Source organism: Archocentrus centrarchus, chromosome 4, assembly GCF_007364275.1.
Source record: "Archocentrus centrarchus isolate MPI-CPG fArcCen1 chromosome 4, fArcCen1, whole genome shotgun sequence".
Taxonomy (NCBI): domain Eukaryota; kingdom Metazoa; phylum Chordata; class Actinopteri; order Cichliformes; family Cichlidae; genus Archocentrus; species Archocentrus centrarchus.
Genome location: NC_044349.1, coordinates 28,973,076 through 28,987,893, shown reverse-complemented (window position 1 = coordinate 28,987,893; position 14,818 = coordinate 28,973,076). Strand labels below are relative to the sequence as shown.

General features: G+C 41.5%; 1 protein-coding gene across 2 annotated transcripts in view; it reads right to left on the bottom strand.

Annotated features, from left to right (window-relative positions):
- Positions 1–14,818, bottom strand: part of scfd2 (sec1 family domain containing 2) — a 99,844-nt gene that overhangs the window by 44,468 nt on the left and 40,558 nt on the right. For both annotated transcript variants that reach the window (XM_030726796.1, XM_030726797.1), the window contains exon 5: positions 6,504–6,795. In XM_030726796.1, coding sequence (XP_030582656.1) covers positions 6,504–6,795 — 292 coding nt within the window. The remainder of the gene's footprint in view (positions 1–6,503; positions 6,796–14,818) is intronic.

Sequence of the window (14,818 nt, the reverse complement as noted above, 5' to 3'; positions counted from 1 at the left end):
AACCTTGAAATGAAGGTTTAACAGGTTTAACCCTCCTGTGACCAGAAAAAAACAGAGTAAGAAATAGATAAAATTATATCAACAGGTAAATGATAAACGGAGCCTAAATGAAAACTGGATGAATTTTGGTTAAGAAGCTTTAGCCATACCATAAAAATTATATAAAAATGCATGAAAAGGGCTACTTTTAAAAGTTTTCTTCTTTTCTTGCTAGTAAGTTTAATCACTTTCAACCTTTTAGGTTCAATACCATCAATATTGTGCAATATGAAACACAACACATCTCTGCAATTTAATGAGTAGCAAGCTCCCCCAAAACTGCAAGAGAAACTGCAGTGAAGACAGAGAGACAGAAGTTAATGGGCTGATTTTCCAAAATGTGTCTGATTCATCAGGATATGAACAGTCTCCCTTTAGCCCTGTCAAAGAGCAAGTATGTTACATAGGGAGTGGGAAATAAGAAAAGGTACAGTATCTGGCAGCACTGAGAAACAACCACAGTGTTGACTTGGGAACAGATTTCTTGGGTGCTAGACTGTGGGGCTCATCAAACTCTGTGTGTGGCCCAGCCTGTTAACCAGAGTGAAGACTCTGATGAGCTTTTGCTAATTAAAGCCTGAACTTCAAATCTTGAGCTTATCTGATGAAGCGAACTGGAGAGAACAACGCCGTGGGCTTCTTTGTTCACCCTGGGGTGTACACTTTTCACCTCATATATGTATGCATGTGTATGTATCAGTGTGTTTGTGTAACAGTAGCGGAAGTAAAGCAAGACCACCAATTAAAAATAATTGGGACTAATTTCATAAACAGTGCAACAGGGGGAATATATTTAATCAGGCACAACCATTAGACTAACTAATGCTCCACCCCCCCCCCCCCCCCCCCCCCACCCCCTGCAACCAGCTTGGTGCTCAAAGGAGGAGAAGAGAGGAAGGAGGTAGAGAAAAGAGAAAAAAAGGGAGAATGGAAAAAGGATGCATACAAGCAAAGAGAAGTCAAGTTTAAAAAGTAGGCAGAGTGTTGGTGGCCAGAGTTATGTGTGATCTCTTTCATGTCCCTTGACTGGCCCAAGCTGCTGTGCCAACCCAAACAGCAGCATAAGGGAGGTCTGACTCTCCAACTGCTCCCCTCTTCCTTGCCCCATGCACACCCCACTGACAGGATGAATAACAAACAAAATGTGTCACTGAGAAAGAGAGTGAGAGCGCATGCTGTGAAACCATTCCAGCTAAAATTCAAAATTTTCTCTAGAAGTCATACTGTAACTTTCTTTCCTTCTTCTGTCATCACAGCGAGTAAATCACAGGCATCAGCACAAACTGTGGACTGCACGCCCTGTACGCCCACACACTGACATAAGTATAGACAAACTATGATCCATCATCCTGAACCAGCTAGATGTCCTAGAACGGGGAAGTAAGAACATTTGAGTCTTTTGTTGTCCTCTGTACCACAATGCTGAGAAAAAGTGGGAAAAAACTAGAAGAAGAGGGAGTAGGTTTGATACTGAACCAAAGAAAACCAAAATTCACCAAGGCTGACAGGAAACAAATTCATAAAGCACATAGGAATGCAAAATTTTTGCTCTCCCGCCACCATAAATGTAGTTTTTGCCACAACTGAATGAGGGATTAACAGTAAATGCTTGGAGCTATTTACAACTTGCACACATCACACACACCACATCCATATACACGACAGCCTGCCTGCAGCCAATCAGACTCTAGGTTTCAGGACAAACTGGGCTCCTTATCCAATCCCATCATTTGCTCTGTCTGTGATGCCTTGCCTTGGACCAATCCGCTTCATTCCAGATGCGGTGTTGGCTGCGGAGCATTTGGTTTAAGAGCTCATTTCCCAGTCTGGAATAAGCGGAACAATTTTCTTGGATGAATACTGTTCAACCCTTTAATCAAAGCCATGCCCTAAAACAACAATACATACTGCAGACATACTGCAACATGTCTATAGTATAAAAATTCATTTCACATACTGACAATGATGAGAAAGCCACACTGTATGCACAAAGGCAAACTTACAACACAAAGAAGGACTGTGATGAGAATTGGTATTTAATTGCTGGTGATATTCTAGCCATTATATCTGAATTTATGAGCATTAAAAGGGCATTAAGCCACACTCCTTCACTGGCCAACATGTTGTCTTACTACCAGAAACATTAATACTGTAGTTTATTTCGAGTCAGTCCCATATTCACGGCCCATAAATACTCAGTACTGTGCCAAATCTTTTACTGAAAATAGCCCCTCATAATTTTAGTGTTTTCTCCGGTTTGAGAAATTTTGCTAAAAACAACACTGCCCAAAGGAAATAATTATTTTCATCAACTATTTTTTTTTTAAAAAGTGCTTCTTTGTGAAATACACTATAGTGCCAAAAGTATTCATTCACCTATCCAAATCATTGAATTCAGGTGTTCCAGTCACTTCCATGGTCACACGTGTATAAACCAAGCACCTAGGCGTGCAGACTGCTTCTACAAACATCTGTGAAAGAATGTGTCGCTCTCAGGAGCTCAGTGAATTCCAGTGGGGTACAGTGGTAGGATGCCATCTGTGCAACAAGTCCAGTCGTGAAATTTCCTCACTACTAAATAGTCCACAGTCAATTGTGGAAGTGGAAGCGATTGGTAAAATCACAGAGTGGGGTCAGTGGCTGCTGAGGCGCATAGTGTGCAGAGGCCGGCTACTTTCTGCAGTCAATCGCTACAAACTTCATGTGGCCATCAGATTAGCTCAAGAACAGTGAGTAGAGAGCTTATTGGAATGGGTTTCCATGGCTGAGCAGCTGCATCCAAGCCTTACATCACCAAGAGCAATGCAAAGCACTGGATGCAGTGGTGCATGTTCTCTGGAGTGACGAATCACATCTCTCCGTCTGGCAATCTGATGGACAAGTCTGGGTTTGGCAGTTGCCAGGAGAACGGTACTTGTCTGACTGCAATGTGCAGTCAGACAAGTAAAGTTTGGTGGAGGTGGGGGGGGGGGGGGGGGGGGGTTATGGTGTGGGGTTGTTTTTCAGGAGTTGGGCTCGGCCCCTTAGTTCCAGTGAAAGGAACTCTTAATGCTTCAGCATACCAAGACATTTTGGACAATTTCATGCTCCCAGCTTTGTGGAAACAGTTTGGGGATGGCCCCTTCCTGTTCCAAAATGACTTTGCACCAGTGCACAAAGCAAACCTAGTCATCCATGTAACATAAATGAGCACGTTTGGTGTGGAAGAACTTGACTGGCCTGCATAAAGTCTTGACCTCAACCCGATAGAAAACCTTTGGGATGAATTAGAGTGGAGACTTCTCATCCAATATCAGTGTCTGACCTCACAAATGCGCTTCTGGAAGAATGGTCAAAAATTCCCATGAACACAAACACACTATTTGTTTCAAGGAGCCTAGTGCATGTGTGACTGCTTACAGGGCTTTTTGGTAAACTGTTGCAGCTCTCTAAATTTAAGGCTTACTGAAGCCATTACATTCATTTTCTATGATTCCTTTTAAGCAAGGTCCACAAATAAAGTGATCTGCTCAATGCACATCAATTATAACTGACATTTGGCCACCAGAGGACTTCAATTGCCTTTACCACCCTGCTATATAGTATGTCAGTCAATGATATCCTCAACTGCCATTGGTAGTTGAGGATATCACTGGCCTCAAAGTTAAGTTTAACTCATGACCTGACAGCACTGTGTCACTAACAGTTATTCCGCCGGATGTTGCTACAAATTGCTGAATGTCAGTGACAGTCCATAGTCACATAGCTCCTCGTCTCTCCCATAAGTAAACACCCATTTAGAGTCAATCAAAGGCAGATCCACTCTTCATTCATCATGCTGCCAGCTGTGGACTAGCTGCCAACTGTGTGTAGCTTTTAACTGAGCTTGTGGGCATCCTTCTTCTTCTTCTTTAGCATGAAAGGACAGACAGCAGGGGGAGCATACGTATGTGCCCCTTGTCTGTTCAGGAAAAATTGTTACTCATAAAAAACAAGTACGGTCACGTTTTCAGAATTTTTGTATTGGTTCTTGTGACATGCCTATAGGCGGTTAGCTTTACTTGCTTGGACAAAGACATCAAGTTAAACTACTTTTTGTGGCGTGCATCATTCTCAGACAGAGGAGGCTTAATAAAGCAGAGAGATGAAACCGCTTAGTTAATGCGCTTGTCCATTCTCCCCCCCCAAAAAAAGAAAAGAGAAAAAAAAGTTTATGCTTTTGGATATTAGATATTTAAAATGAGCCTCACCTTATGTAATCAGATGTAATATATAAACATGCCAACAGTTTATCTGTCTGTTTAACTGTAATTTCCCCATTGTGGGACTAATAAAGGTATTCTTATAAAACCATTCAGTATTTATTCAAGGACTGAATGAATGAATGGGACAGATGATAATATTACTACAGATAGTTCATCGCTAAAACCAACTGACAAATCTTGACTAAACATCCCGGATATAAGTGAAAAATACAAAACAGTATGACTCAAGAGATTCATGTGCTTAGTTTTTTTCTTTTGTAAAGATGCAGTACTTTTGCAAGATTGCAGTACTGTCTCTTTCTGCCACCAGTCTGGCTACGCCCAGAGAAAAACAAGAAAAGTCTATATGCTTGCTTCCTCCATGCTGCACTCTTGAGCCTTCCATCCCTTTAAAGATGAACACTGTCTACAATCTTGATATTTGTCCCTGATGCAAATTTGTGGGCCAAAATTCACCCAAGTCATGAGGGGAAAGTTTTTACTGCCCTCATTAGCATTCATATTCCTATAAAAATGCCAAACATTCACCTCGTGCTAACTGAAGCAAGTTACTCAAACAGTGCTTATTTAACCCTTGCCACACACATGCTTGTTTGAATATATTAAAAAAAAGTTAACAGGAGTTTAACGAAAACTAAAGTCCACTATGGCTGGCAGGAAACATGGAACAGAAAACAAATCTGCAGTGACGACAGTCTGAGGAACACCATTTCCTGAAGATGATCTTTAATTAAGTTCCCAGAAGGAGGTAGTTAGAAGGGTTAGGGTGTGTTGCTGCTTACTATCCCAAACTTACTTGTCCTTATTTGTTACTCTTTTTTCCTGGCATTCTGGCTTGTGTATATTATTCTTGTGTTTCTGCACCGTGTTTGCGCTTGCACTTTGTGTTTCTGTGTATCTGCATTGTGTTAGCTAAGCTCTCGCTGCTTACTGTAGCCAAGGGGAACAAAATAAAAGAATTTGTAAAAACATTGTTCTCATGGCGACCGGTTTTCTTTGAATGTCTGGTTTCCATTTGAGTCCTTTAATTGGGGGAGAATGTCACAATCAATGTTTTGCTCTGGATGCTGAAAGAGACGACCTCCCGACTCATGTTACCCCAGCCAAGCACTTCATCGGCTGCCATAAAACCTTTCTCGTAGACACTCGTGCGTGCACGCACACAGGCTCAGATTTAAAAGAGTGCGCACGCTGCCAAATTACACTGAATGGGCGAGACATGCGCAATGTGAGCACATGCACACATTGTTTTTTTTTCTGTCTAAAGCACACCTGGCACACCATGACAGGCTAATTTGCAATGAAGTGTTTATAACAGAGAGTCAGGTTTTTAACATGAGCCACATCTCACAGCCTGTGCCTGCCAAGAGGCCCCTCAACTCCAAACTACACTTGGCCAAGTAGAACAGGAAGAGTGAGAGAGAGAGCAAGAAAGAGGGAGAGAGAGAGAGTAAAAAATACACAAGAGGTATCACCAATCATTATTAGTGCTTTACACAGATTTACCAGCCCTGTGTATACCATATGACCCTATGTGTGAATGAGATGAAAAACCCCAATCCCAGTGTATTATTTCAGGGTGCGTGCTAAGGTACAGCCAAAACTAAAAGTAGGGCTAATTATGAACTATGTGGCAGGGGAGGAGAGGCTCAAGGTTAAAGATGCCATTACTCTGGGAGGTACAGTCAGCTGTGGTGTGGAGGTAGACCGTTAATTTGTCTTAAGAGTGGCTCTACCACACAGTTACCAGCTCAGCTAAACCAGTAAAAGGTCTGGTGAAGAACAGAGAAGCCCAAGAAATCAATAAACTCATGTCTGTTAGCTTTAAAAGGGTAAAAAGAGGATTCCTGTAGGTGCACACACTACAGGTTAATCGTAATGTTGTGGAAGGGAGGCTGTAAGGGTTAAAGGTAAAAGTAATTTCTCTCTCACGCTTATCCAAATGTTTAAAGTTCAGATATTACCACAGACAACAGTGTAGCTGCCTGGCAAACTCAGTAGAAAATGTGTGTGGGTGTGTGTGTGTGTGTACAACAAAGTGTGTGACACGACTGCAGGAAAAGGATGAGGTGTAAAGACTGTGATAAAATTCCCCCTACTCCAAGAAGTGGAGGAGCAATAAACAAACCAGTTGCTCTCACTTTCCTACCACATGTCTACAAAACTGAACAGGCTCCTAAAAGCAATGATGAAGCTGTGATGGCAATAACTTTCTCTCACCAGCCAGTTTCTGAAGCAATGGGCTGAGTTCTGTCTCTCGGGTGATGACTAGGGTGAGCGCTCCTATCAGGTCCCTCTCCAGCTTCTCCAGCTCCTCCTCTGTATCATGATCTGCGGGCTGTGCCTCATCAGCCAGGGAGTACAGATAGACCAGCAGGAGGATCAGCTCATCGGGACCGCACTCGTCCTCCCTGAGCCTCGACCCTGAGGCTGAGGCGTCCTCGCTTCCACGGGGCTTCATCAAAGGCAGCAGCTGCCTCAGCACAGCAGGGAAGTCAGAGTCTCCGAGAGCCTGTGACAAGCACACAAACACATGAAAAACAAGCGGTTAGTCAGTAGAATGCAGTTATTTGAACCTTGCAGGGGTTTCATTATTTTTAATGATCATACCAGAAAATGACTAGCTGCTTGATATGGATATTTCTCATAGGAATGATTGGACATGTTTGGAAAACATACGTTCACGCTGGAAGTTAAATATCAATAAAATACCAATATTATTCTCATGTCTCTATGCCAAATATGAAGCCACCACAATTAACCTGTTAGTTTAGCTTAGTGGAAAGTCCAGGACTTCATTAAATGCTGTTTAACTCTTTTGCAGGGGCTTGTTTACAGTTTTTAGTGGTTGTGTGCCAGTGGCTCCAAGACAGTGGAGGTAGAGCAGGTCACCTACTAATCAGAGGGTTGGTGATTTGATCCCTGGCTGCTCCAGTCTACACACACAAGTATCCTTGGGGAAGATGCCAAACCCCAAGTTGCTCTCCAATGTGTTCACTGGAGTGTGAATGTTAGATAGAAAAGCATTTAGGAGTAGAAAAAAGTGCTGGTGTGAATGAGGGTGAATATAAAGCACTTTGAGTGCTCAAGTAGAAAAACGCTATAAGAACCAATCCATTTACACATGCTTCAAAAGTACAATGTACAATATCGTAAAAAAGTATTTTCTGCCTTACTGATTTTTTTTTTCATTTTGCATAATTGTCAAACTTACATATTTCAGACCATTTTAATAATAGTAAAAGATAACTCAAGCAAATACAAAATGCCATTTTTAACTCATAATTTCATTTATTCAGAGGAAAAAGGAAAAATTATTATTAAGAGGAAAAGCTCTCCAAACTATTTGGGCTCTGTGTGAAAAAATAATTGTTCCCCAAACCTAATAACTGGTTGTACCACCCTTGGCAGCAAGAACTGCAATTAAATGCTTGTGATAACTGGCAATGAGTTTTTCACATTGGTGTGGAGGAATTTTTTGGCCCATTCCACTGCAGAATTGTTTTAATTCAGCCACACTGGCACTGGCACTGCAGGTACCAGCTCATTTACCACTTACAAACTGTGGTTTAAATCAACCTAAATCGATATCTAACTGGCAGATGCTAAGCTGTAAGCTTACAAATGGGAGGCTCGCAAAACATAGCTGCCTTCAAGGCAAGGGTGACGTGAAAGGTAGCTGAGTTAGCATTACCACATGGATCCTAATCTGTAATCATGATTACTGCAAGATGTGCCGGTTCTTACAGTGTTTTCTTTTCTAATGAGCATTTACGTAAACAGATTCAAACATATGACAGACAACATACAATTCAACAAAGTACAGTCGAGCACAAATAATATTGATAGCCTTCCCCCAAGGCTAAATTTCAGATTATCTTTATGTATAGAAATAAAGTAGTAAAGTCTGCTTTTTGGTATGGAAAGTTGCTAATATGGAAATTATATTCAATAATTATGAAACAGAAATGAACATTGTAGAGGATACCATTTTGGAAATTTCTTGTCTATAAAATTAATATAAATTTTTATTTTGAATGACACAGTGGAAAATAATGGATATAACATCAGTTTTGTCACAGTCAAAACTGCAAACAGGTTCACTGGCAGGTTTTTGTAGCCAAGGGTAGTCTCTAATTTTTGTAAGAACAGTTTCCAAAACATGATTAATTATCAAAAGTTACTTTTTTTTTTTTTTTTTCAATCAAACCCCCATTGTTCAACCATCACAGCTACTTGATTTTCATACCCCCCCCAGCAGTTTGTACAGTACAGGCAAAATTTGAAAATAAACAAAAATGAAGAATATAGTGCATTGGGATGTAAACTATTTACATTACTTGACATAATTAAGCCATATGTATACATTCTTGTTGGCTGGAATAAGTGCGTAAATACTGTGTTGCACTGTAAGTGTTTCAATCATGGGGACAGTGTGAGTGAGCTCATCGTTCCATTCGCTAATTTTACAACTCGGAGTGGCTGAGGTAATGCTTAATTTTGTTTTATTCTTTTGTTGGATTTGCTTGGATACAGAACAATTTTTTTTCCACCCTCTCTTTCTATCACAAACACACACACATACAAAGACACACACTCACAAAGCCAACATTTGGGGCAATGTTTATGTGCAGTGACCTGTTTTTGTGAGCCTGTCTGAGCAGGTCTGAATAGTCAGGCCCTCATGACGGTTGGATGGTGTTCTAGTCCAACATGCTGTAGATCACAGGACCGTTTTCGGAACAGTGGCCAGTCTCACAACAAGGGTGAGCTTATACAGACCTGTAAAACAAGGGTGTGGAGCTAATCTGTTCGATGAACAGCATGAAATTCAAATGAAAAAAAAAAAATGGATGAATGGCCAAAAAAGGGGAAAACAGAGACAAGAAAGTCAAAAATAAAGCAATGCAGAAAAAGAGCTAAGAAAGACACTGAGGTATTACATGAGTAATTAACCGTCAGATGATAGTATGGGGGGGGGGGTTCTGACAGACGATAGAATGCTTGGGTCGGATGTAGCTGCAAATGCCCACATGGATATGGATATATTTCATTTGACAAGGGATTCCTTTGTAAAGACCTTTGTGTTTCTCTCACCAAGACAAACACGCTCTGAAAATGAGGAGCTTTGGATGTTGTGGAGGGCCCTGTGGGGGGATCCTGTATCTGACCCAGAAGAACTACTCACTGAGCCAAAGATGCAACACAGTCCAGAGACGGTGAGCCAAAGCCACAGAGCTGACTGACTGTCCCTTAAGAAGTAGAGCTTATGGTGAAGCTCTGGACAGTTGTTTCAAAAACAAGGGCACCTACAGTGACTCAGGTGATATTTGCAGTTTCATACATCATAAATACTCTGAATTAAAGTGGCAAGAAAAGGCCCTGACTGAATCAGTATCAGTCACATCCTGCAAGCATGCAGGTATCATAGGAACACACTCTTATATGTATGTTCACTCTAATGAGGCCCCCTTCCTGCATCAGACCCTGGCCAACCCCTCGGCCCTGGGGACTGCTCAAACACAATTCCACCACACATTTTTCTTCTTAAACATTGTGAAATCAAATACCTCTCCAAGCTGCTCTCATTTGAACTGCCAAACAATGCTTGGGATCTTTCCCTTGCTCATTCTGCTTGCGGACGGCAGTGAGGAAAGACAGACAAAGAACATTACGGGTTTCTTGCTGAAATGCAAACTGCTGAGCACTTTCACCCTCCTCTCTAACTTTAGAACAAATATTGATTACCTGCACTTCTGTCTGAGCCAGGACGCTCAATTTGATCTTTCGGGTTCGAAAACAAACGTGTCACTGTCAGCAAATTACATTTTCATTTCGACCAAAGCTGGCTTGAGAAAGTACCGGTTGCACTATAACTTTGGCATCAGAAGCTCTTGTTATATGGTACTGCAGAGAGGAGGAGCTGAAAGACGAGATCTAGCGTTTTTGGGCTCCAACAAAAACTAGCTCACTCAAACATTATAGTACATATTGTCAGCTGTAAGCATTCAGTGTTTTTTTTTAGTGTCTGCTCTTGCGGTTGAAACTTCTGTTTGACAAGCTAAGCCCCACCCCAAATAACATCACTTGTGGTAATCACACTACAATAGAGGTTGAAAGCATTTAATTTAGTATATCATACAATTTTTTTTTTTTTTTTTATGTATCTTGGTTCCCATGCGGTACGGTGGTGCGATTGTTAGCACTGTTGCTTCATTTCAAATCCACTGGCTTGGCTGGAGTCTTTCTGCGTGGAGTTTGCACGTTCTCCACGTGCATGCGTGAGTTCGGCTTCTTCCCACAGTCAAAAGACACGCACGTTAGCGTAGTTGGTGATTCTAAATTGGCCGTAGGTGTGAAACTGAGCAAAAATGGTTATCTATTTCTCTGTACTACTCCTGCAATAGAGTGGCAACATGTCCAGGGTGCACCCTGACTCTCATCTCATGACAACTGGGACAGGCTCCACGCCTACCGTTGCCATGAATCGGAAAAGCTGAAGAAAATGGATGGGTGGCTGGCTGGCTCCCAACCTTTGTGGCTTGTGGCCTTTTCAAATGAAGCAATGGCCACTGTGACAGATCATGACATGTTTTGGCAACAATGTGCGTTCGGGTTGTGAGCATTTCAAGTTAAGAATCAGTCTTTGTTTCTTACATTAATATATTTGGATGACATTTTAGAAAAAATAGGAAAACCTCATGATACCAATATTTATTTGGTAAACGACTACCCGCCCCGAACCAACTGCTTCAACTTGTTTAAAATTTATTTTACCTTTATTTAGCGCCAGGTCAGTTTCTTGGTTTTGTTTGCAAGCAGGGAAAGAATGGACTGGGAGATTGACAAATGCATTGCTGCAGTATCTGCACTGAGGTGGACACTGTACTGCCCTGCTGTGGCAAAGAGAGACCTGAGTGTGAAGGTGAAGCTGTCAATTTAATGGATGCTCTACATTCTTACTCTCACCTATGACCATGAACTGCCGAAAGAATAAGACCGCAGATATAAACAGCAGAAATGTGCTTCCTCCAAAGAGAGGGTGAACTCTCCCTAAGAGTTAGGGCAAGGACTTCAGTCATTGAGGAGTGACTCAAAGTAGAGGTGCTGGGCATCAAATGGATCCATTTAGGTGGTATTACATGTGGTATTTCTGGCAATTTTAACGTAGGAGAAGCTGGAGAGGTTGTGGCTCTTAACTGGCTTGGGATCACCTCAGTATCCCCTCAGAAGAACTGTAAGCAGGTAGGGAGGCCTGTACATTTTTACTTAGACTGCTGCCCCCCTGCTGTAGAAAATGGAAGGATATATAGATTCCCACAAGAACTGCACATTACATTTGCATTTAGAACTTCAAATAAACTGCATTTTTTTTTTTGTATTCATCCAGTGAACATGTGGTTTTTGAACACCCAATGAAATCTTGCACTGTTAACATAGTTTGTTGAAATTAACACAAGGACACACTCCCGTCGCAGATCAGTATAGAGACAGTCAGAAACTCATATCACATATCAAAACATGTGTAGTATACACTTGCCCTTATTTCCAAGATTGTACAAATCCAGAGTATTCCTTGCTAACCCACGTGTATAAACTGTGTACTGTTATATGCGCATGTTTTCACATACAAGACAAGTGTGCTCTGCAACCAGGTCCTTTCAAGAGATCTATAAAAGCTGCTGTCAGCTGCATGCCATGGCGCCAGAGCAGGAAATGGAAGTCTTGGTAGAGAACTGAGACTGAGCTGAGTGAAGCTGAGTGGGAACTCTGACTAAAGCGCTCTCTCCAGGACTGAAGTTAAATTCAACAATGGCCGACTCACGACTCTGGCACACGGGATAAGCGGAAAGGTGGTGGTGAACTGTACACCTCTGTGAACATGATGGAGTGAAGTAAACTGTGCTTTCAGTGGAAATTTAGAACAGCCAGGAGTGTTTCATTCAGATTATTTCAGAAGATAATTTAACCACAAAGAAAGATTAAAATGCAGAGTAAGAATTTACAAAAGAAATGATAAGACTTTGGCCAGTGCAAGTTCCAAGTTCTGGACCTCATACAGCATTTAAGTACTTCTTATTGGTTTACAGATCAATGCATCAGCAAGTTAATGCACTCAAAAACTGCCAGTTAAGTTCATGCCAATGTGTATTTAATTCAAGTGTAATTATCAAGCATATGTGCTGTAAGAGTCCTTTTCTTAATCACAGTATTTATCTAAACTCACATATCTTACAGTGTTTCCCAGGAAACACTGTAAGATATACTCCCAATGACAGAAAGATTGCTGAATTCATGACACGTCTACTCTATAAAGAGTGCTGATTTAGTGGCGGCCTTACTGCCGTAATAGCAGGAAGCTAGCATTATTATTATTATTAAAGAAAATTACTGAATCCACTGCCCCTGCTGCCATGCTCTAATGTGACCATTACACACAATTATAGAATAACAATGGCATTACTCTGTCAAAACAAAGCTAATTTTAGGGCTTGCAATTACTCAGACAAAGCCATTACTTCAAATTACTTGAGTTTCTTATCATGACATAGTATTTCTCTAAGAAAAGCTGACTTTGGATAAAAATATAGAACCTGTCTTTGTTCCTCAAATAGGCTCAGGAGATTGGCTGATGCAAAGTTTGCCAGTGGGTTATTGGTAGAAAGCTGAAATGTCACTGACATCTTGCTCAGACCTTTACACCAATCATAAGCTTGCTCTTCCTTATGTTCTGGTTTAAATATGCCTGCCAGTGATTGACAGATTACTGTTTGGCAACTCCAACCATCTTGGAGTCCATAAAGGCTCAATCTCGCCCAATCACAGAGTCGGGCCAAACTCCGCCCCTGCCTAGTGCTGCCTGCACAGGAAACCAGCTCCAGATGCAGCCCCTGGAGGAAGGTGAGTGTTTCAGATGCAGTGCAGTGCACTAACCAGAACCAGGCCTCTCTTGCATTGCTCCCTGCCTGCACAATGAACCTTTTTCTGGGCCTGAGGGCAGGGGGAGGGGGTGGGTGTTGGAGGTGTGGGTCCTTGTGGGAGCATGAACAAAGTTGGCTATAGGTGAGATGTTCTAGTCGACCAAAGACTCTCTGGCCAGGAGTCACCTCAAAGAGCTTTCAGACAGTTTATCATTACCATAGGAACCAGAAAAAAAAACCCCCAAAAAAACTCATTTGAATTCTTTTGGAGAAGCACACATGTGCTTCATTTGCAAATATATAATCACATCCAATTTGCATTCACAAATAACAACACGCAAAGCTGGAAGGGATACAAGTAAATGTCTAAAAACAAAATACATAAATCCTCAAGAAAAGAAGGCAGCATCTAAAGTTTGCCTCTAAATTATGTAAGGCAAGCTTACTATTGATTTGTAGTAGAACAGCTGGAAGACAAACAAATAAGTCTTTACCCTCAGGGAAACTGGCAGGGTTCTCAACATGTAAACAACACCAAAAGTCAGAGCAAACTCACGTTCTCTTAATGAACAAGCCTTATCTAAGCCCGCTGGCACGAGTGCACGTGTACAGTATCTCAGCGGGGACACATGGTCATTGTAACCTGCTGCGATGACAATGACGGATCTGAGAATAGGTTCACCATTTATTAAAAGGCGGAAATTTGCCTCAAGTTAAGGAGGAATGGAAAAATAAAGTTTATATCTGGATCTCTTTTAACAGCCATTACTCTGTCTTGTGTGAAAGGTGCGGATGTTGCATCAGGTCTTTAACCAGAACAGCGGAAACTTTAGACACAAAGAAGAGCACATAGGATCACAGATATACTGAGCAGCGGAAAACCAACTTAAATCACTCAACTTTGTGCAAAACTAGCTTGTATTTGGTTTATTTTTCCCTACATATTGTCTGTCTTTTAAGGAAACAAAACAATAAATTAGCCATAGAAATGAAGGCTTTTGGATTTTGTATGTATATGCACAAAACCATTCTCTACCGTCAGAAGATTTTTATCAGCAAATATTTGCAGAATTTATTCATCTTTGTCCAGTTTTGCATGTGTTTCATCGTGTTGTAGTGCACTGAGTTCTCAGGCTGTTGTAAAGAATGTGAGACAGCTTAGTAGTTAGTACTTACTGGTAAGGTGACCCCCAGTCTGGTTGCACCAGCCTGATGCCTGTTATGCTTGTTGGAACACAGACACATAAATCTTTTGTTTTAAATGAAGCCTGAATTACCACACACTGTTTGAGGTGTGTGTTTTGGTTCTGCTCAGCCAAGTAGCCTGGCTGCTGATCTGCACGCTAGACTGTTGGAAGAGACTGCTGCACACAGAGGGATGGATGGTCAGCTGGCCCTCTGTCTGTACGAGTGAAAGCTTTCGGCGGCTTTTACATCAGTATTCCTCTCTTTCACCTTTTATCCTCTTTAATCAGCTGTCTCCCCATGCAACTCTATGTCTTTTATCTGCATTTTTCCTCTTTCACTCTCTGTGTGTCAAAGGTTGGTTTGGCACACAGCTTGTAGACTATAATTTAGAGGAGACATGAGACCCAATCACAGAAACAAACACAG